Below are 21,554 nucleotides of genomic sequence, written 5' to 3' on the forward strand. Positions count from 1 at the left end.
GTGGATGAAGGCAAAGGTTTCAGGTATAGCACGAGGGAATGCATCCATTCAAAATTAACATTTTGTCTTCCATCACTGTCTTATTCCCCTCAGGCATTATAATTCAGGCATATCTGTGGGAGCTGCTGACATGTCACTTCGAATCGAAGGAGTTGAAAACCACACTGTCATATGGAGAACATTGTACGACCAAGGACCCCACTGGAACCAGGTCACCGTACAGCTGGGACGCATCACCCAGCCTTTCCAGATCTCCCTGGCTAAAATCAGCCTCGGCGTGTTCGATGGAGTCGCCGCTCTAGACGATATCGCTTTCAAGAACTGCTCTCTGCCTCCGGCGGTGGATGAGTGCCCACCCCACACACATTTCCACTGCGTGCACACCAAGGCATGTGTGGAGCATCTGCAGCTCTGTGACCTTGTGGACGACTGTGGGGATGGATCAGATGAGGCAGGATGTTGTGAGTGTCTTTGATGTTTGTTCTGGATCAAAAGTAAAAGTACTCGTCATAGTGTTGCATCAGTGTCTACAGGGCATTCCCCTGTCTTAGCTTGTTGAGATGAAGCTACTTCATTTAATTTCACTTGCAACAGACTTGGTTTATAAATGCAGAAATAATAAACAAGTTTAATCTGAGGCATTCAGCTCATAAAAATATCTGTTTCTCCTTCCAAGAGGACTATATTCTTTGGTGGAGGAATTGTTCAGATATTTTACATAAAGCTGCTCATCTCTAATTTCACACATTAAAATCTGTTTGCAGGTCCTGGGTAGCGTTACTGCAGATATGAAAAAAGTTTTTAAAAGTTGCATAAAGCATTTTGAAGCTCCTTACTTCTGCTTAACGCTACATTAGCTGCTGCTGCTGTGTTAAAACAGTAGATCTGAAATGGCACTATCTGTGGCGAAGTTAAATTATGGGTAAAACGTAGTCATGCATTCTCAAGTTCTGCTTGTAGACTGTATATGAAAATATTTATTATTTTCATGTGTGGCCAGTAGACTCTGCTGCACTGATTCTGGCACTTTTTTGTGTGTTTATCAATGTTTATCAATGTCAGTCTGGAAAATTCAAGTTTTCTTAATGGTAGATAAATACAATTAAATGGACAAAGACAAGATGTCGATTGCGTTTTATTGCTTTATATTGTTGTAGTTTTGTCTGTAGTGAATTTCTCTCTGTCATGTGTCACAGCTCCAGAGCTGCAGTGTGACTTTGAACATGGGCTGTGTAACTGGAAACAGGAACAGACTGGAGAAGATGTTTTTGACTGGACCATCTACCAAGGCCCGACTCCATCCTTTAACACGGGCCCTTTGAAGGACCACACATTGGGCACCGTCTATGGCCACTACCTCTACATTGAGGCGTCTGCCCCTCGGGAGTTCAAAGACACGGCGGTGTTGCTCGGTCCAGTCTTCAAACCCACCCACCACGATGGCAAGTCGTACAACCACTGTGCTATCCGCTTCTATTACCACATGTTTGGAAAATATGTGTTCTACCTGGCGGTGTACTTGAGGACCACTGCTACAGGCCGTGGCCAGATGCTGTGGGTGAAATATGGAAATCAAGGAGACTTCTGGCACAGGGAGACTCTTTACCTCAGCAGTGCTCAGCCTTTCCAGGTTAGCTAATGGTAGCATTCACATAGACATCATTATAAAGCAGTGTGGCATTTTCAGTGAGGTATTTACACGTTTATTTCACGTTTGTGGGATTTTCTTGGATGTTTTAACCTTTAAGCATCATTTTAAGAGTATAATTGGTAAAACATGTGATGTGCTCAATTTAATCTGTGACTGTTGTTTTAAAAAACGGACTTTCAGACAGTACACTCAATACATGGCAAAATGAAAATACGGAAATAGGAAGAAAATATCTCAAAGTTCTGCTTACACAGTGGTTAAGATATAACTCTTAGGTAAACCCTGTGATATTACAGTCTTGGCATCCCACTGTGAGTCATTTGCTTTTGGCTCCCTTGTGTAATCAAAGTAGATATGCACACATAAGCTCTAGGTAAAAACAGTTCCCTTTGCAGACAATGCCGAGACATTAGTGAAGCAAAGCGTCTGCATGGAGTGCACTCCACCATTGCGTGATGAAGATCCATTTAATAACTTCACTGCTTAACATCGATCCCTCAAGATGGATGTTCTGTTGTCATTACTCATGAGTGAGTATAACTTGACAGGGAGTTAAAGACTTTTGCTCTGCTATGGCAATGAAAACAGCAACTCTGTGTGTCAAGTCAATTGACTGCAGAAAGGGTAAAAGTGGGAGAAAAACAGACACTGATGAATTAAATTCAAATTCAGAGTGATCCATTTGCTCCCAGTGCAGGCAAAGTGCCATGAAATGACAAACTCTAAAAACCGGGCATCTGAATAGTCAGTTGTGTCAAATTCATCCTTTTACATTTTCATTAAGACTTAATGTGGTCAATGTAAGAACAAAAAGACATACATCATTGCATTTCCTGCTTAAATCATCCAAATGTGATAATATGAAAACTTAAACTATTAAGGTGCCTTATTCTGCACGTATGTAGGATCTTATAGAGGCAAAATTATCTGTAAAAACATTTCTGTACTTTTCACGTTCAAGCTGTTTTCTTTTTAAAACCTGATGAGAATCTTCGTATTCGAGTATTTCTAAATGATACTTCCCTTTTTTGCAGTCAGAAGCATGCAAGTGACTGCTGAAACAACAAGAAAATTGTTTAAAAAAGGGGAAACACACATATAACCTGGATAACTGAATGCTTTCTATAAGAAAAATTCAAGTCAATAATTAAATGAAGAAATATGCGTCTAATTTATTGGCATTTCGGCAGTTTTAGATAAAGGAGGCTTTTGCCAAGTATTGATAATTGTTAATTTGCATTATTGAGCCACTAATATATCGAATCAAGTTGTCCGTTGTAGGTACCAAGGTGCTACGCATTGCAACAAAAACCTCCATGTAAACTTGCTTTGGTTGCTAGCAGATTGCTGCTGCCACTCAAAAACTTGAGAATTAGTGCCTTACTGTTAAGCAACAGTAAGGCACTAATCAAGAGCTTAGAAAGAAAAGCCTCCAGACTTCTTTAAGTTTCTTGAAGACGTTTCAACCTGTGATCCAAGAAGCTTCTTCAGTTCTAAAAGCAATTGGTAGAGAATCCCAGATTTTTAAGCCATATTGGGAGTGTCCCTAACAGGGTCGTGGACCAACTATTGATCCTCTGCCTAATCACACGAGTCAAGGTGGGAAAACAGTTGTGGGTAACGATCAGCCAAGGTTTCAGGTGAGCCCTTGTGAGACCTTGCCCCACTCATGTGACTAACCCTAAGTCACATGATAGGCTTGTGTGATTAGGCAGAGGATCAATCGCGAGGTGGTTTCTGGTGCACCACCATGTACCTATTTGTGACCAGTTTCACCTTGTCAACTAGTCCCTTGGCCTCTGTGCCTGAGGCCTTACAGAACAAACACACAAAGCTAATGTTAGCAAATTTTAGTATGTTGCTCAGACTGAAGGTGATATGATTAAACATTTAAAAAAAAGGGGTTTTTTCAGTGTTTCCTCCGTAAAACTTGTGTGTAATCTGTCTGTGTGCAATCTTTTCTGCGGTGGCCCTGAAAGGCCAAACGAACTGCAACTTAAGAAAACACCAGCAATAAGAAAAATGCTGCAAAAGCACACAAAACACAATGGAAATAGGAAAAATTCAAAACAGAAATAGGAAAAACGAAAAACGAAATAGGAAAAAACACAAGGGAAGTGTTTCTGGGGAGACAATAACCCGACGGACCAGTTGCAGGAACACAAAACATGGTAGGTGTGTTTTATCATGATTCATATAATACTGATGATGAATTTTTAGGCTAATAGTAAGGCTAACACCATCGGCGTAACTTTGTGCTGAACATTGGGGGGGTTAAGATCTCTAAATAAATAAATAAATCTGGATAAATTCCCAGATGATTAAACATGCAACTATTTGGTTGGTAATACCTGAAATTAGTAAAGAAAATCAACAGCCTATTTATGCAAGATAATTCATAATTTTATTGGGGGGGTTATATTGGTTTGGTCTGATTATTGGGGGGGGGGGTCATAACCCCCCTGGACATTACGCCCCTGGCTAACACACTTACCTCTCATCTTTTCGTTCCTCACAGAGCCGATAGATCCTACCCTTCTTTTAAGTGTCTCCCAGCGCAATTCTTAGCATATTTTGGTTCCTGCAACTGGTTGTCGGGTTATTGTCTCGCCAGAGACACTTCCCTTGTGTTTTTTCCTATTTCGGTTTTTGTTTTTCCTATTTCCGTTGTCATTTTTCCTATTTCCGTTGTGTTCTGTGTGCTTTTGCAGCGTTTTTCTTATTGCTGGTGTTTTCTTAAGTTGCAGTCCGTTTGGCCTCTCAGGGCCACCGTACTTCTCTCTAACAGAGAATTTTTACTTAGACTTTCGTATAGCTATCTAATTGGGCTTACTTCAGTAGATATTAGCAAGGTAACAGAGACTGTTGTGAGTGAACCAAAAGGTTATATGAACATTTTCGAAATAACCAAAAGTGTCCCAGCAGATGTACTTAATACCAAAATCCTGAGTTCACTTTTAATTGGTTCCTAAATTAATACACCAGCAGCTACAGCTGTTCCTGTTAAAAGCTTTGGACGGACTTTATACGCTAACTCGTCGACTGAATATGCCGTGTGTTTATTTCCCAGATTTTGATTCAAGGTACAGTTGGAGATGATTTTACTGGAGACATTGCTATTGATGACCTTTCCTTCCTCAACTGTGAGCCTTATGAAGGTAAATGATTACAACACAAAACTGTACAGTGAAATTCTGTTTCCAGTGTTAGTTATTTTCTACTGTCTCTTGCTCTAGGAGAGCTCCCCACACTGAATAATACAACTCCAGCAGTGACGACTCCAGCCCCCACAGTTCAACCCAATATGTGCCATTATGGAGAGTTTCCTTGTGGGACATATGGGGAGTGCATTCCCTTCAGTAAAGTGTGCGACTTTAGATATGATTGCTCTGATGGATCAGACGAAATAAGTTGTGGTAAAACATTTAAAAGGCTTTAACTATTGCATTATCAGTCTTCTTAAATGTTTTTGAGACATTTTTTATTTTTATGTTCCCTCTTTTCCAGTGAAGGAAAGCTGTGATTTTGAAGGAGGTGACACTTGTGGGTGGAAGATCGTCAAACCCTCTTTCATACTAAATCACTCGTTTCGCTGGTCATGTGACCAAGGGGAGAGCAATCATTTTGGAGAGGAGTACCACCGTCCTACTAATGACCACACCCTGTAAGCACCTACCTAAGAGTTTTTGGAATTTTTTCAGTATTATTGTTCATTTTGAAACCTTTATAATACCTTTCAGCATTGATACTTCCTTCCAAAACGTGCAAGCTGCCCATACCATGTGCACTTAGGCACCTCCACACCATCAGAGATGCTGGCTTTTGAACTGAACGCTGATAGCATGTTGGAAGGGCTTCCTTCTCCGCAGCATCCGGGATTACCAACAAGATTGTCTAATCTGGATATAGAATACTTTCCCACTGTGAGACAGTCCATTTCAAATGAGTCTTGGCCCACAGGACACGATGGCGCTTCTGAAGCATGTTCAAATATGGCTTTCTTTTTGCAGCTTTAGTTCACATCTTAACCGTCAGTGGTTTCTGGAAGTGTTCCTGGGCCCATTTAGTAATGTCAGTGACACAATCATGCTGATGAGTGTTGCAGTCTTGTCTGAGGGACGGAGCACCATCCAATAAAGGTCTTCAGCCTTGTCCCTTACACACAGAGACATTTCCAGTTTCTCTGAATCTTTTGATGATGTTATGCACTGTAGACGATGACAGTTGCAAAGGCTCTGCAATTTGACGTTTAGGAACATTGTTTTTGAAGTCATCTTCTTACGCACTCTTTCACAGATTGGAGAGCCTCTGCCCATCTTTACTTCTACCAATTAAATTAATTAATTGCTAGATGTTGTAGGCAGCACGGTGGCACGGTGGTTAGCACTGTTGCCGCACAGCAAGAAGGTCCTGAGTTCAATTTCAACATCAGGCCGGGGTCTTTCTGTGTGGAGTTTGCATGTTCTCCCCGTGTTTGCGTGGGTTCTCTCCGGGTAGTCCGGCTTCCTCCCACCGTCCAAAGACATGCAGCTTGTGGGGATAGGTTAATTGATTAATCCAAATTGTCACTAGGTGTGAATGTGAGTGTGAATGGTTGTCTGTCCCTGTGTGTTAGCCCTGCGACAGACTGGTGACCTGTCCAGGGTGTACCCTGCCTCTCGCCCTATGACAGCTGGGATAGGCTCCAGTGCCCCCCGCGACCCTGAAAAGGATAAGCGGAAGCGAATGGATGGATGGATGAATTGCTAGATGTTCTCCCAGCTGAGTGTTTTTGAACTTTCTTACTTCTTCAGCAATTTATTCCCTCTGGGAAAATGTAACAATCTACAAAATATACAGACAGCTGCCAGTGGTTCTCCTCAGCCTCCTGGTAGATGCAGCTATGGTATCAATTGAAAAATCCTACATGACTTCCTTCTCGAGTTATCGCATTCACCAGATTCCTGTCCTTGAGATTTTTAGTAGAAACCCCAACAGTATCAATTTGAAAGTCCTACATCGCCTCTTTCTTGCATTCGTATTTGTAAGGGTGTTCACCTTTCCCGCCTGCCTGGCAGGGCAATAACAATATCCCATCAGCCGTTTAGGCCTGAAGGGTAAAAATCATAAACGAATATTTCCCAAGAGAGATGCCAAGAAATCACAAATGGGTTGTTTCTTTTAAGACAAATGTTTTACTGAAAAAAAGTGTATATTTTTGCACTATACTACACTAAATAAAAATACAGATGTCAGTTCCAATGCAGAGCCCTTTCTCAGTATATCCAAGGCACTCAGGCTAAAGACATTACTAAAGCTGATTTAAATCCTCATTTCCGTCTCAGATCCGCAGCTGAATTTGAGATCTTATTCTGTATTCCTGATATTCCTCTGATAGCAACAGCTCCAAGGGGTGGTATATGTATGCAGACAGTTCAAACGGTGGATACGGTCAGACCACTGACCTCCAGACTCCTGTCATCTCTTCCACTGGGCCGCAGTGCACCCTGGTCTTCTGGTACCACATGAGGGGCTTCACCGTGGGAACACTGAAGGTAAAGAGAGCAGACAGATCATTTCTGTGTATGGGGTCTCATCAGAATTGAGTCACGGAAATATTCATATCTGTTGCTTTTCTGATGTCTGCAGGTGCTGCTGAAGCAAACAAACATCACTCATGAGGTTTGGACTGAGACTGGTAACCAAGGCAACAAATGGAGACGAGGAGAAGTGTTTTTGGGGTTATTGAGTAATGTCCAGGTCTGTTACATAATTTTTCCCTAAGAAAACTAGTGAGATATCTAAATCAGTTTAATGCAATGAAATGGTTCATATCAACTTTTATATAAAAAATAATATAAAATAGTCATTTTTAAACAATTTAGACATTTTATACAGTGGTATTTTTATAATGATATACAGTAAAAGTATAAAATGACAGAACAACAGCAGCAAAAGTGAAAGGGAAGGTTTACAAGATAGTATTTACACCTGCTATGATGTGTGGATTGGAGAGAGTGATACTGACAAAACCAACGAATCTGAGCTGGAGGTGGAGTTGGAGATGCTCAGATTTTCATCAGCAGCATCAAAAGGGCAGCTCGGGTTTAGTGGTTTGGAGACAAAGTTAGAGAGGCAGGGCAGAGATGTTTGGACATGTGCAGTAGAGTAGTGGATGTACTGGACAAAGGATATAGACGATGGAGCTGCCAAGCAGGAGGAAAGAGGTAGACCACAGAAAAGATTCATGGATGTAGTAAGGAAGGATATGAAAAGAGTTGGTGCCACAGAAGAGGAGGCTAGAGTGAGATGAAGGCAGATGATTTGCTGTGGTTTCACCCTTTTATTGTTTTTAATAAGTAAAATTCTGGACAATATAATTTGGCTTTTTTTCTGACAAAAATTAATTCAAAATCATGTCAAAGTGAAAACAGAGTTTTACTAAAAAATGTCAATGATTTAAATTCCATTTAATTCTTCACAGCCACTTGACCTAAGGCAATCTTTAGAGAAGTGCCTGTCCTTTCAAAACAAGAGATAATCAATGTCTTCATCTGAGGGGCAAAACTGCCACACCCAGATAAAAGTACAGTGCCTGCCCCGGTGGCTTGATTGCACCGGAGAAGTCATCCCACTGATGCACATTAACCTTTGTCAGAACAGAGAGTCAGATCAGAGCTGATGGTACAATCAGCAGCTGAAAGGCTTTACACACCAAACCTTCAGAGCCCTTTTTGAGACTACAAGTGCCCTTTACCTTTCCCCTCCGAGCACTTCATCAGCTGACTGCCACTAGACGCGGAATAACAAGACTCATTAGGACAGGGGCTATCGGCTCTTCTGTTTCCGCGGCTTGCCTGATAACATTAAGCATCGACCTCTCCAAAAATAGTGAGGACTCAGAGTTGATCCCGGGTCTGTTGTTCTTTTTCAGGTGGTATTCTCTGCTAAACGAGGGATCAGCTACATGGGTGACTTGGTAATAGATGACGTCGGCTTCGTGGATTGCTCCCCTCCTCTTCCTTCAGACCAGCCTTGCACACCTGAGCAGTACACCTGTGCAAATGGCCACTGCATCCCCCAGGACAACCTGTGTGACTTCATCAACCACTGCGGGGACAGCTCAGACGAGAACCCCTACATCTGCCGTGAGGCCTCTTCTAATGTTTGGCTGATGACTTTAAGTGGAAGATTAATTTTCTGATAAATGAACAGCTGTGATTGAGTTCTTCTTTTATTGCCATCTTTCAGAGGGTTTTATTGAACGCTGCAGTTTTGAGTTTGACCTCTGTTCCTGGTGCCAGTGCCAAGAGGATGACTTTGATTGGAGGATCAGCAGCAGTCCAACCATTGGAACTAGGCCATCAACTGACCACACCCTGAGAAACTCCTCGGGACACTACCTCTACTTGGAAAGTTCATTTCCTCAGGAAGATGGCAGCACCGCTCGTATAATAGGACCCCTACTGAGCCGCAGGAGCTCACAGTGCAAGGTCAGGTCAAGGTCAAAGGGCAGAATGTACGAGAATTATTAAAAATACAGCTAAATGAAGATGCTAAAAAACACTTTACCACGGATTAAATTTTTAAATTCTGAGGTCATCAAAATTTGGCCGTTTCTATTGGTTTTGATGTGGCATGATTTGAGCTGGTAGGCTGGTTGGTAGGCAGGTGTGTCCTGGTACCAAGACCACTAACACAAATTCCATTTAACCCTAGGATGGTTGGATGGATTATTTGAGCTATATAATAAAATACTGTATTTTTAATTAATATTGTAAAATATACATTATTTAACAATATATTAATAATCATCATGCCCTGTTGAATCCTCCCATCTTTGGGTTTTGTGAGTCAATGGATTCCTAATTAGATCTCTTAAGAAACATTGCTTTATAACAACATGATTGATGTTATTCAGATAATTGTCTGGGACTTGTGTGTGTGCAAAACCTTTGAACTACAACTGATTTCTACATATTTTGCTTCCAATCAGCAAAACTTTCTTATACTTTAAATGATTTCAAGCAATAATTTTCCAAACTTCCTGAAGATCCTTGGAAGTTGTTCTTTGGACATTGGCTGTTTTTCAACTTTATGCACTAATGCATAATTTATTCCCATTTCTATTGTTGAATCTTTGAAAAATGCCAAAGATAACACAGTTTGACACTAATAAAATTGTATAGTTGCACCAACAAGATGATTCCCAAAGATATAAGAACTGAAAATGTGCCATCTTTTTGCATGGTATGCAGTATGAGGAAACTGGACAGATAGAGGACAAATGAACAATTAACTGGCCTGAAAACCCATCTACAGCAGATTAATAGTATTTTTAAGTAATATCTTTAAGTAATAGGGGAAAAATATCCAACAAAGATCTGACAGAGGACCCAAGAGATGCCTTTTGTAGGTGTCAGTGGAAGGGAAACAGGAAGAAAAGGCTGAGGTATGCCAGATTACACAAGAACTGCACTGAAAATCAGTGAAAACAGGTCTTATGAAGTTATGAATCCAGATTTGAAATTTCTAGTTGTAATTGCCACCAATGTGCTTACAGTGCTTACAGTGATTTCTAAAACACAGTGGAGGCTTTATCTTGATTTGTGGCTGTAGTGTTGAAGTGCACATTTCAATAAACCTCTACTTCTACCTTCAGTTTTCTTAGTAAAATATAAAGAAATAAAGGGTGTCTTGAGAATTTTTGCACAGCAGTGTATAATATAATATATGTATGTTTGACTTTCAGTAGTAACTAATGTAAAATATATATATTTAATATATATAAGAAGAGCTAAATTCAGTGGTTTTGGTATATTCACACTATCAAGATTCAAGTTCAACTTTTTGGGAAATACGCTCAGTTGCTGCTAAGAGCTAGCTGTAGCTAAGCTAACTTAGCTTAGCTTAGCATAAAGAGGCGATGGAGATGAAAATAGTCTTTCTTGTCATTTAGTCCTCAAACAAGTGTAAAGATGAGATGTACTTTTCATGTAAACCCAACCAGCTGCTGACTTTAGTTTCTTATGTATTTCAGAGATGAGTGGAAAACGTTTATTAGGAAGGACATGAACGTATTTCTTAAAATTAAGAAATTTCTGTCAGCTTGCAAGTTTTAGTCTTAAGAAATGACTTTTAAATATTGACCTTCTTGTTCTTACAATTAGAGCTGAAAACGTGATGCAACTAAACAGGCAATTAGCAACTGAGTGTGTATGCTTGGTTGGTAGTACGTGTGTGTCCTCCCAGCTGTCAGCCCCATGCTCTACTGGGAAATGATTTCTTGATTGACTGCCTGGTTTGCTCTGTGTGTCGTGTCTGTCTTATCCTGCTCCTGACCTGTCAATCAATCACACGGTTAGCAAAAAGGCTCCAATTAAACTGAAGGGAGGGCTGTGCTATGGGGGAAATGCTCTCTCTGGCGAACGAGAGAGGGAGGTGTGCTGCCACAGCTCCTGAACAAGCCTCTATTTGGAGAGAAAGCCCATAAAATATATTGCTAACTCACTGATGTGTGATGGAAAAACACAATTTCTCTCTGTGCCTTAATAAAGGCTACAACTGAAGGGAAAAGCACATCGATCCAGTGACAGACCGAGTGGATTAAAACTTAATCACCTTAGCATGCCTCTACTTTTTGTTTCTTTTCACAGTAGACCAATATAAGAAAAAAAAAGAAGAGAACAAAGTGGTATCAGTGTGTCAAGCAAGCGACCTTTGAAAGATCCAAGCCTATTATTTAGAAAGAGTACCAGTGTAGATATAGTAGCGATTGAATTATTTGACATCTTTGTTACAGTACGGATATTAGTCCGTACCAACATTTTTCCCCATTTCCCAACAAAAAATTTAAAGTCTTCAGGGTTAGACATTACAGTTACTAAACTATTGATCTTTTTTTGTGCTATTTAAATGAACACCTTTTTCATTTTCCTCCTTTTCTCAGATGCGTTTCTACTTCCACATGTCTGGAGATGGCATTGGGACTCTCAGTGTGTTCAGCAAAAGTGAAGGCCATCTCCATCTCCTCCTGACCCTGACGGGAGATCAGGGCAACTACTGGCAGATGAAGGAGATCCCGCTGAGCAGCTCCAGGGACTTCCAGGTCATGTTCGAGGGCAAGGTAGGCCGAAATCCAAAGGTTGACATCTGCCTGGATGACATTACCTTCTCTCCAGGATGCCTTCTCGCTTCCTCAGCTACATCGCCCGATAACACTCCTTCACCTCCTCCAGGTACGCAGTTCACTTTATTGGACATATGTTTCATTTCGACCTTGGCTGTTTCTTTCCGTGTTATTGTACACCCTCCTATCATTCACAAAAATATGAAAAACTGTAAGCCACCAAAAACTACATAGTGCATATATTGCTTATAGTAAATAAACTAGAGCTTTCTATAAATCACAAACGTTTTACATCATGGTCTTCTCATGTGACGTCACATATTGCTCGAGAGTTGTCTGCCATATTGTACCTGACACAACCACCAGACGTAAGTGGAAAAACATGTATTCCCTGACTGGTTTGTGAGTGGTTTTCTAATAAGAAAAGCAAACAGTAAATGCAGAATGTTCAAAGCATTTCCTTTGGTCACCAGCAGATTGCTGCTTTTCCTCAAAGTTTGAATCACGTGGATTTGCCTGCAGCTACTCTTCAAGCGGTAGAGCAACGGTGAAAGGTGTGACACAATCGAGATACAGAGATTGTTTGCCTTTAAAGTAAAGGTTACTTTTGATGCTTGTTGACTGCAGCACTGAGGCACGACTTTTACTGAATCCTTGTAACTTTGCTGTTTCCCTGTTTCACCTATCAGGCGAAAAGTCTCAAAATCTGCAGTTGCAATAACTTTGGCAATCCTCTCTTTTTATAAGAGAGGATTGCCAACACTGGGGTAAAAATGTGGAACAGCTACAAATACTGCTGACAAGAACCTCATCTGCTCGTGGTTCTTAGTACTCATTAGCAAATATTAAGGCAACAAGCTATACTGCAAATATGGCTAACATAATATGCTTATGACAAGTACTACTGTGCCATATTCATGAATACTGTAGTTTAGACTATTTCATAAGTGAAGGAAAGCATAGCATAAAGCATAAATCTCTTTCAAAGCACATCTTATTGCATGCCATAGCAGCTGACTCCACTTTTCAAATTTGATCCCAGTTGGTTTACTCTCACGATTTACACCAAAGTTCTTCTAGAAAACAAGTGTCAGTACTCTCCAGCCATCTTGGTAACAGCTTCAGGCAGAAGCTGACTACCGAGCAAACGTCATATAAGTTATGTACAGAGAAAGCCCAGAAAACTATTTTATAAGCTTATCTCCATCTTTACTATAACAACAAGTTGGTATTTCTGCCAAAACAGTGAAAACGGCTCTGCTAAAAATGTGCCAGTGCAACAACACAACAGGCTCAGTTTTTGGTCTCTATTGGCTCTTTGGGCACAGAGGTTTGACATCCACCATCTTTTCCATCATGTCAAATGCCTCCTGTGAAGAATGCATTAATATGGGCCTTCAAATTCCAGTGAGACATTAAATAAATGTACTCTTACTAGATGAAAGTGGTGAACTCTGAGAGCTTCAGTGCAATATTAACTCAGGGGCCAGATCTCACAGTTGCAAGCACTTAAATTCAACAAGGCGCTCACCTTGCCAAACAAGAGGTATTGCAATAAATGCCTGGCATGTTTGCTCTGCAGTCAAAATTAAAGGACTGCATGTTTCTGCAAAAGACTGAATGACCAGACGAAGGCCAGAGTGTAGCAGGAAAAAGCTGTTTTTATATTATTGCTTCTAAAAGACCCGGCTATTCTAATAATGACTTTTTAATTCCGCCGTGGCAGGGCGAATTCTGGGACTGTAGTCATTTTCTGTGAAAAGCTGTTTAACTGTTTCCCTCTAGGGCTGCTTTATATGAGGATTTTTATCACAAAAGCTTAAAGATCACTGTCATTGAGGCAGAACGGAACTGCAGAGCCCCGAGTTCCCAATTAAACTATTTGGTGAATTTTCAGAAAAGATTTCACTAAGATGTCGATAACTACAGTTTTGATTACTTTCACCTTGATAGTTTGCTCATATGGGCAATCGGAGAATTAATAATGGCTCCTGGGTTATTATAACACCACCTTCATTTGGAGGTGAAAACTGGAGTTGATGAGGACTGGATTAAAATGAGCTCAAAAGCTCAACCAATCCAGATTTAGAGGTCTTGAAAATAGAGGTGGCCTATCAAACATGCTGGTTTTCTTTGGACTAACATTGTCAAACGTTGCACATTTCCATTTTTAAGCTTTTCGGTATCTTCGGTTTTCCGTTAGACACTCGTCTTAATTTAAATTACTTATATAAAACATTCCTTTCTTGTTTTTTTGAGCAATTCAACAGTAACATCCAGTTTAAGCTGGAGTTTTGCTGATATAAAAAAATAAGATGTTTTGAACTAAAACGAACAATCTAAGGAGAAATGCTCTGAAACGTTTGCTCACCTCGGGGCTGAAGCTCTGACCAAAGCGAACCCATCATAGTTTGAATTTTAGACTAGGGAGATGTTCAGCATGTAGAGGTTCCTCTGCATCCCTTGCATTTTTTATGAGCGAACCCTTTAAAAGGCAAGAGAAAACAACAAGAGCTGATTTATCGGCATTGTCACTGTGGCTATAATTGGCCTATTAAACGTACTGCCTTTCCGATGCAGCTGATGTCGAGGGAGAAGAGAAAATCTGATTGCCTGTGCGCAGAAAGGGATAAAAACTGTGAAGCTCCCTGTCATTTTGAGCTGTAGAGGGTTTGTATCCAGCTGCATGGTGATGTGCAGGATTATCCTTACAGCTGTCTCTTTCTCTTACCTCTCTCTTCGTTTCACTGTCTGTTTGCATTCGTCTCTTTCGGTGCCTACAGTGAATAGCTGTGCTCCAATATTAATCAGACATTATTAGAGAAGTAGTGTGGTGTCAATAAGAGTCGCTGCAGGTTTGCATGCTAATGATGCTTACCTTCAGCTTACTCCACTGCTCTGCTTGGTGATTTTTCTCATACTGTTGAGACTTAGAGGAAACTTTTATATATCCATCTTTAGCATGCAGCTCATTTTATATAGTTTCCTCTCATTATGATGGTTTAAAAAAAGTGCATGCGTTTTAGGTTTTATTTAGAATAGAATAGAATTCAACTTTATTGTCATTGCACATGTCACAAGTACAAGGCAACGAAATGCAGTTTGCATCCATCCAGAAGTGCTTTAGCCATGATATAGATATATTACAAAATTTATATTAGCAATAATATAGATATATTACCGAAATGGGTCTGTTATAGGTATGAGGGTACAAAAATGGGTCTATTATGGGTATGTTACAATGTACACGGTATGAAGGTATGTTATGAATATGCTATAACTATAAGTATGTACAGGCTGTAGTGGGTATACAAGCTATGTACAGGCTATGAACAGGATATAAATATAAAGCTATAGAAATATGCAAGTTATAAACAGTTGTAAACAGTTGTAGAATTATAATTATCGTATTGTACAGAATGATTGTTTATACAGAATTATGCAGTAGTGCAGTTAAGATAAGTGAAATATGTGGCTACTTTATTTATTTAGCTTGTCTAAAATTATTTCATTTAAACTTGAGAAGGTCACTCATCCTTTCAGACTGAACGTCTATGTATGCTGGAATGGGAATCTATTCTGCTTTTAATTATTTTCATAGATATTAATTACACTGGTAGACACTTAAAAGTGGTCGTCTGACACTCTGTGTTGGCCTTGTGACACTCTGGTTGCTACCGTTCGCCCTCTGGCAGCTGGTATAGGCTCCAGTTCCTCTTGCAGCACTGAGTCATATAAGTGGAAGAAAATGCATGGAAAGATTTACAGTTTACACTATGCAATATATGTTAAGGGCTTAAACATAGGCCATAAGGAGCTGAAATCCAGTGCATAGGACTAGTTTGAGACATATAGCAAAATTAAAAGGGTCAGAAGATGCTTTTTTCCCCCTTTAAACATGACAGGATAATTTTCTGAAAGAAGAAGGAAGAAGCAAATAAAGTAGTGTGAAAACAGGAAAGAAAGGCATTGTAAAGAACACAGTGATATGAAGTGTTTCTTGAAGGTTAAGTCAGGGAGTATCACCGCTGCCCTGACAGTGAGGTGAATCCAAGTGGCCATTAATGAGACAAGAGGGAGAAGACTTGAAACAGAAACCTTTTCTCTTTGTGTCTCAGCAGCTGCAGGCTGCAGAGGACGTACAGTAATACTGATGAGAGCAGAGACAGCAGGAACTGTAATTATATACTGCTGTTCCCTCGGGAGCTTTTTCTTCCACAGCTTCAATCTATATAAAACCATCACACGATGGAGCAGAAAGACCGACCGCTTTTACTCTCCACTTGCACTTATTTTATAGCTCTGCCTGGAAAAAATACCCAAAACTGTAGAACAACACACATGAATAATGTTAACGTGGAGTTCTTCGTTTGCATCTGTAGACTGCATGTAAATGTGAGCGTGTGTAAAGGAGAGACAGAACAAAATGCAAATCAGATTTGAGCCGATCTTCTTCTTCAAGTCACTATTGTGTTGAACTTGCAATAGAACTGGGAAAATACAAGTCAAATAAGTTTTCCATTAAAATCCTTTAGTAAAGCAGTGAAAGCAAAACTTTTAAATCTTTTTTGTGGCTCTTTCTGTAAAAGATAAAAGCTGCAAACTGGAACATTTAGGGTCATCTACTCTTTAATACTTGTGCAGTCAAGTAAGTGGCTGTGTGCAATGTTCGTATTATGGAAATTCATTCATAAAGGTCCACATTTTACAGTAAAGTGTTTCTAATTAACAATAAATGTTATAAATATTTTAGATAAAAACAGGACAGTTTTCCAGTGAATTATCTGAAACCTGGGTGTCCTTCTATATTCAATAAACCTTCAATAAACGTCCTATCCTGAAATAATTCACTGGGATTTAAACTTTAATGTTGAACCTGAATGACATTGCTGCACAAGGGGGCAGCATGCCGCTCAAGGCGCCTGCCCACATACTGTATGTAAGTAAGGACAGGAGCAGCCTGGTGAGAAGGTCACATTGCCAGCAGCCTTCGAGCTCTTTGAGTTATCCAAGTAACAAGATATAAGCAGGAATTAATGAGGACAAATGAATTAGTGTGCATTCACAGGAGCAGAGCGGTAGCCACTCCTGTGGGTTTAGCAGTATGCTGTTAGCTGATCTTTGAAATAAATCCACCTACAGGCTCAGTATGTAGCAGAGCAGCTGGGAGCTGTGGCTTCCTGCCTTCCTATATGCCTTTGTGGGGCACATTGCTTCTGGTCCTGTGCATCTGAAGAGGAACAAAGGATTAGGAAGGACTTATACCCCTTTCTCTCCTTTAATTACAAGGACCGCCCCTCTTCATCACGCCTCATCTCTCTTTGTAACACTCCCTTAAGCTAAGCACTGACCCCACTGGAATGTTTGGCTCCAAAAGAAGCAGATTCCAGCCTTCTCCAGCCACCAGATCATACAGTGTTTCATTCTTATAGCCCCATGCCCTTTTGTCTTCCTAAGCCTCTTAAAGAGCCCCCGATGCCACATGCAGACGGTCCCCCTCTCTTGAGTTGACTGCTTACGCTCCGAAGTTAATGCTCAACTCATGCGGTGCTGTCTAATCTGGTGAAGCACACAGTAGTTATTTTGCTGAAACTCCTTTAGGCACAACATTTTTATTGCACTTTGTAATTCATAACAGAAAAGCTGGATGTTTTAGGAAATGCACAAATTGCTTTACTTTAAATATTAACCTGCGGCAGCAGCCTGCTAGCTTTGCACATGTAAACTTCTTAAATGAACATACATAATTAACATACAGTGTCTGGAAAACAGTTTTCAGTTTTGCAAACGATATTATTTCTTGGTGAGAAGCAATGACTTCCTGCAGTCTGGTTCTTATACCTGTTTTGTATGGATAAAACAAAAATCATATACAGTTCATATATACAGTATATATGTGATAGCAGTACAGACAAATATAAGAAGAATATGGAGATGAAGCTCGACACTGACCTTTACAGTGCGTCGATCCAGAGGTGGTGTTATTTTATGGGACGCTCAATAATAATAATAATGACAATAAATTTTATTTGTTGGCTCTTTTCAAAACACTCAAGCTGGCCTGACTCCACAAAATTAACAAGATCCACAAAAAACACAATAGCAAGAAATATTTAAAATCCCGGAATAATAAAAATATGAGTTATAGTTTATATGCTGAACAGTTTGGCTTTAACATGTGATTGAAAATGTGTAATATGGTCTGGCTGATGGAGGTGAAGTGGTAGTGAGTTCCAAAGATCCAGGACGACTGGCGACCTGTCATATATTTTAGAAAAAGCATGCTACTTTACATTTAAGAACATTCGCGTCTGAGTTGTATTTCTTTTTTTTTTTGTTGTTTTATTGTCAGGGTCCTGTCCTTCGGACTTCCTGCCTTGTGAAAATGGCAGGTGTTTCGCTCCATGGCAAAGCTGTGACTTCACGGATGACTGTGGCGATGGAACTGATGAGAAGCATTGTGGGACTTCGTGCACCTTTGAGAACGGACGCTGTGGGTGGAAGAGCTCCCTTGCAGATAATTTTCACTGGGTGCTGGGCACTGGGTCTGTCCAAAGCATACGGCCTCCGTATGATCACACGCTGATGAATGAGTATGGTATGAGTTTGCATTTTCTGGTACAGTATGAACTCTGTACACATTTAAAGTTGCAGGATTTTTCTTTTTACCACCGTTTCTCATTAAAAAGAACGATTCTTTAATTACCGTTGCATAATTTAGCAGGTGCATCTGTGCTGTGAGTGGCTTTGTATAATCAGAATGAATGATTTTTCAAATTTTACCTGCTTGGGCCAAATGGCTCTCCACCATGTTTAATTCACGCTTTTGTAACTTTAGAGACAAAATCAATGAGTTTCTTCTCAGCATGTGAAAGTGCACCAGGTGATTTATTCAAGGCTAAAATTCCACTTTACTCTGTGCATGCCAAAAAAGCAATACACATAAATTACTTATCACTTAAGCTAATTTTTATTATGCAGCCTCCTGCATGTATCTCCTACTTTGATACTGATCCAAACCAGCACCTCGTGGCAACCCAGCAAACATGGCTAATATTATTCCCCAGTCAAAGCTGGACAGATGCTGATGTTTTTCCACATATCATACTGGTCCACTTAGAGCCTCAGATGATTGCAATAAGAAACAAATGCACATGATTTTGTTTTTTAATATGCCATTTCATTGTTATCTAATTTGTTTAGCAATTAGCAATGCAATTATGCCATTTGAGTTTAAATTAGCTGTCATTTGTTGCATAGCCATCACCTCCGTGCTTCCCAATGTTCCCATTATAACCCTGAGGTGAAGCTAACTGATCAGATAAGAAATGGACAGCAAAGCAGGAGATCTTTTTATTTTGTTCTAATCATTAGTTAGCACACTCGCTTGGGAAGCAAAAGATTCCTTTTTTGAATCCAGAGGTCCAAATCCCCTTGGGGTTACTTCATGAAGAGCATCTGGTGAAACACTGCTAAATAAAAAAAAAAAAAATGCAGAGCTTCTGACAGCATCTTTTTTTATTAAAAGGATAATGCATAGCAAATCTTGCACACAAACCTTCCTTTACTAAGAAGTCCAAGATGCCTGCTGGATGTGAACTTGCATTTAGAAACTATTTTTAAAAGTCAGATTGTGTGCAGAGAAGGGATTCCCAGGATGGCTGCAGCCTTTCCAGCCTCCACAAAAAGTAGAACAGCTCAAGGAATGCAACAAAAAGGCACATACCTTGACCCGGCCTGCAAACTTTCCAGACCCTGATCTTATCGAGCGTTTGTATGCCCTGACTGATCCATGGAGGTCTCATCCCCAAACAAACTTAACCCAAAAGATGTGCTGCAAACATTACAGTGACTGCAGGACACTCCCGTCAGAGGTCTCATGTCCACACCCATTTGCTCTTAAGGATGTGCAAAAGATTTCAAATGTGACACGAGCTGCTGTTGAAGCTAAGTCTGCTAGCTTGCTGCCTGACCCCCGTGCGTGCTGTGACATGCACACGTAACATGCCGCACTTTCCTCATGTCATTTACCAAACACACCCTCAAATTAGGATTTAACATCTGCCGATTTCCCATCTCCCTCTCTTTGGCATGTCAGCGCTCCTGTCCTGCATCGCCAGCATCCTCCTGCAAGCTCTGGGGGCAACTTTTCCCATCACTCTCCAATTTCTATGTGTAAGATATGTGCAGGGAGTGATGAGCTCAGAGACATATCTGTTGCTTTAATAAATCATTTCAAACCTTGCCAAACAGAATAACAGTCACAGCAAGTGTGGGTAAACACTACAGGAAACACTTGCTAAACAGCTTTTCTGTGAAGAAACAAAACAAAAAGCTTTTTCTGAGTCAGTTTACTGTGCAGCCAGACAAATAATGTTCTAATAAAGAAGTCAGTCAGCAATAACAGCCGTAACCAGACAACAACAGAGCAGAGAAAAGGGAGTTTGTTACAGAGGACGAGGAGGAGGAGGAGGAGAAGAAGAATACCCTGCTGTGGCTTCTTCTCCCATTACTTTGTTATCTGCAAAAACACCAAAAATGAGGATGTCTTGCAGAGGCATTCATGTTTATTGCAAACTGTGGTGAGAAATATATTACATTCCCACTAAGTGCTTCACAGTGAAAGTCTTAATACAGTTCTGATCTAGCTGTGGGAACACCAGATTACATGCTGCATCATTTCTTGAAAAGCCAACTTAAAACCGACTGGTGGTCGACTGAATCTTAATATTCTGCTGAAAAATGTAGACCATAAAAAATTGAGTTTGATTCCTTGAAAATCAGAAGAATTATAACTAAACTTTAAGTGTGTTTAAAATATTCAGTAACAGCGATACAAAAGCCATAGACTACAAAAAAAAAAATGATGTAAGATTATTATTATTAATGTCGCTAATGCTGAGTGCAAAGACAGATACACTTTCTTTATTTTTCATTCATTCATTTTCCTGCTTTCTCCTTTCTCTACTTAACTGAGAACGTTTGAGTGCTCCCCTGTGCCAAAGGCAGTGAGACATTAGAAGATGTGTCAGAGATTACCCCGTAACTCCTGGCCCTCCTTCCCCCAACACGTTTTGTGACCTTCATGTGATTTGTCAGAGCCACCAGCGCAGAGATAGTTTTCAACCTCTGTGCTCACTTGCTGGCTCAGTGCCTTTCTCCTTCATCACTTTCCCTCATTTCTCTCCCTTTAGGGCATTTTGTCTATTTGGAAGCAACACCAGTGGGACTGAAAGGCGATAAAGCTCATATTAGAAGCTCTGTGTGGAAAGAGTCTAGCGCCATCTGCAAGCTCTCCTTCTGGTACTACATTTCCCACAAGGCCTCGGGAAGCATCCGGCTTCTGATCAAGGTAATGCATCTGCATATAGACAGAAATGACATCAAATTAGTGCAGCTGTATCGTGGTGTCTGTATTTGTAAAAAAGACAGGTGGTGTTTGATAGAGGGAGGTTGTAGTTGGTTCTGAGCATCTGGGAAGATTCTCTCTTTGGCAGCTTGCAGTTCTTCTTACCCATCAAGTTTCTGTACACATGGCTGATTCTGAGGGATTAAAATTTCTATTTGGACTTTTCTGCCATATAAACTCTGGTGGGTTTGGCCTCCATCCTCTAGTCTATTTACTCTAAACTTTATTTCACTTTATCAGGTATGACTCAAGCAGAAGGTGCTGCTGCTGTGCTTGACAAGATTCATTCCTCTGCAGGAAGGTGTAGCAGATCATTTTTCTGCATGTGTGGCACTTCAGGAACTTTTTATGCCATCTGCAACAAAAATGCTAATATAAATGTATTT

At 40.3% G+C, this 21,554-nt stretch overlaps 1 protein-coding gene across 2 annotated transcripts in view; it reads left to right on the forward strand.

The window, feature by feature from the left end:
• The window catches only part of malrd1 (MAM and LDL receptor class A domain containing 1), a 67,241-nt gene that overhangs the window by 20,259 nt on the left and 25,428 nt on the right, over positions 1–21,554 (forward strand). The window contains exons 9-20 of one of the 2 annotated variants that reach the window (XM_040043788.1): positions 94–461; positions 1,197–1,630; positions 4,722–4,809; positions 4,888–5,067; positions 5,159–5,315; positions 7,029–7,185; positions 7,280–7,390; positions 8,565–8,778; positions 8,882–9,123; positions 11,580–11,868; positions 18,112–18,357; positions 20,954–21,111. In XM_040043788.1, the coding sequence (XP_039899722.1) occupies positions 94–461; positions 1,197–1,630; positions 4,722–4,809; positions 4,888–5,067; positions 5,159–5,315; positions 7,029–7,185; positions 7,280–7,390; positions 8,565–8,778; positions 8,882–9,123; positions 11,580–11,868; positions 18,112–18,357; positions 20,954–21,111 (2,644 nt within the window). The remainder of the gene's footprint in view (positions 1–93; positions 462–1,196; positions 1,631–4,721; positions 4,810–4,887; positions 5,068–5,158; positions 5,316–7,028; positions 7,186–7,279; positions 7,391–8,564; positions 8,779–8,881; positions 9,124–11,579; positions 11,869–18,111; positions 18,358–20,953; positions 21,112–21,554) is intronic. The other variant, XM_040043786.1, reaches the window with a different exon arrangement.

This window comes from Simochromis diagramma, unplaced genomic scaffold, assembly GCF_900408965.1.
Source record: "Simochromis diagramma unplaced genomic scaffold, fSimDia1.1 OVJJ01000602.1, whole genome shotgun sequence".
NCBI classification, from domain to species: domain Eukaryota; kingdom Metazoa; phylum Chordata; class Actinopteri; order Cichliformes; family Cichlidae; genus Simochromis; species Simochromis diagramma.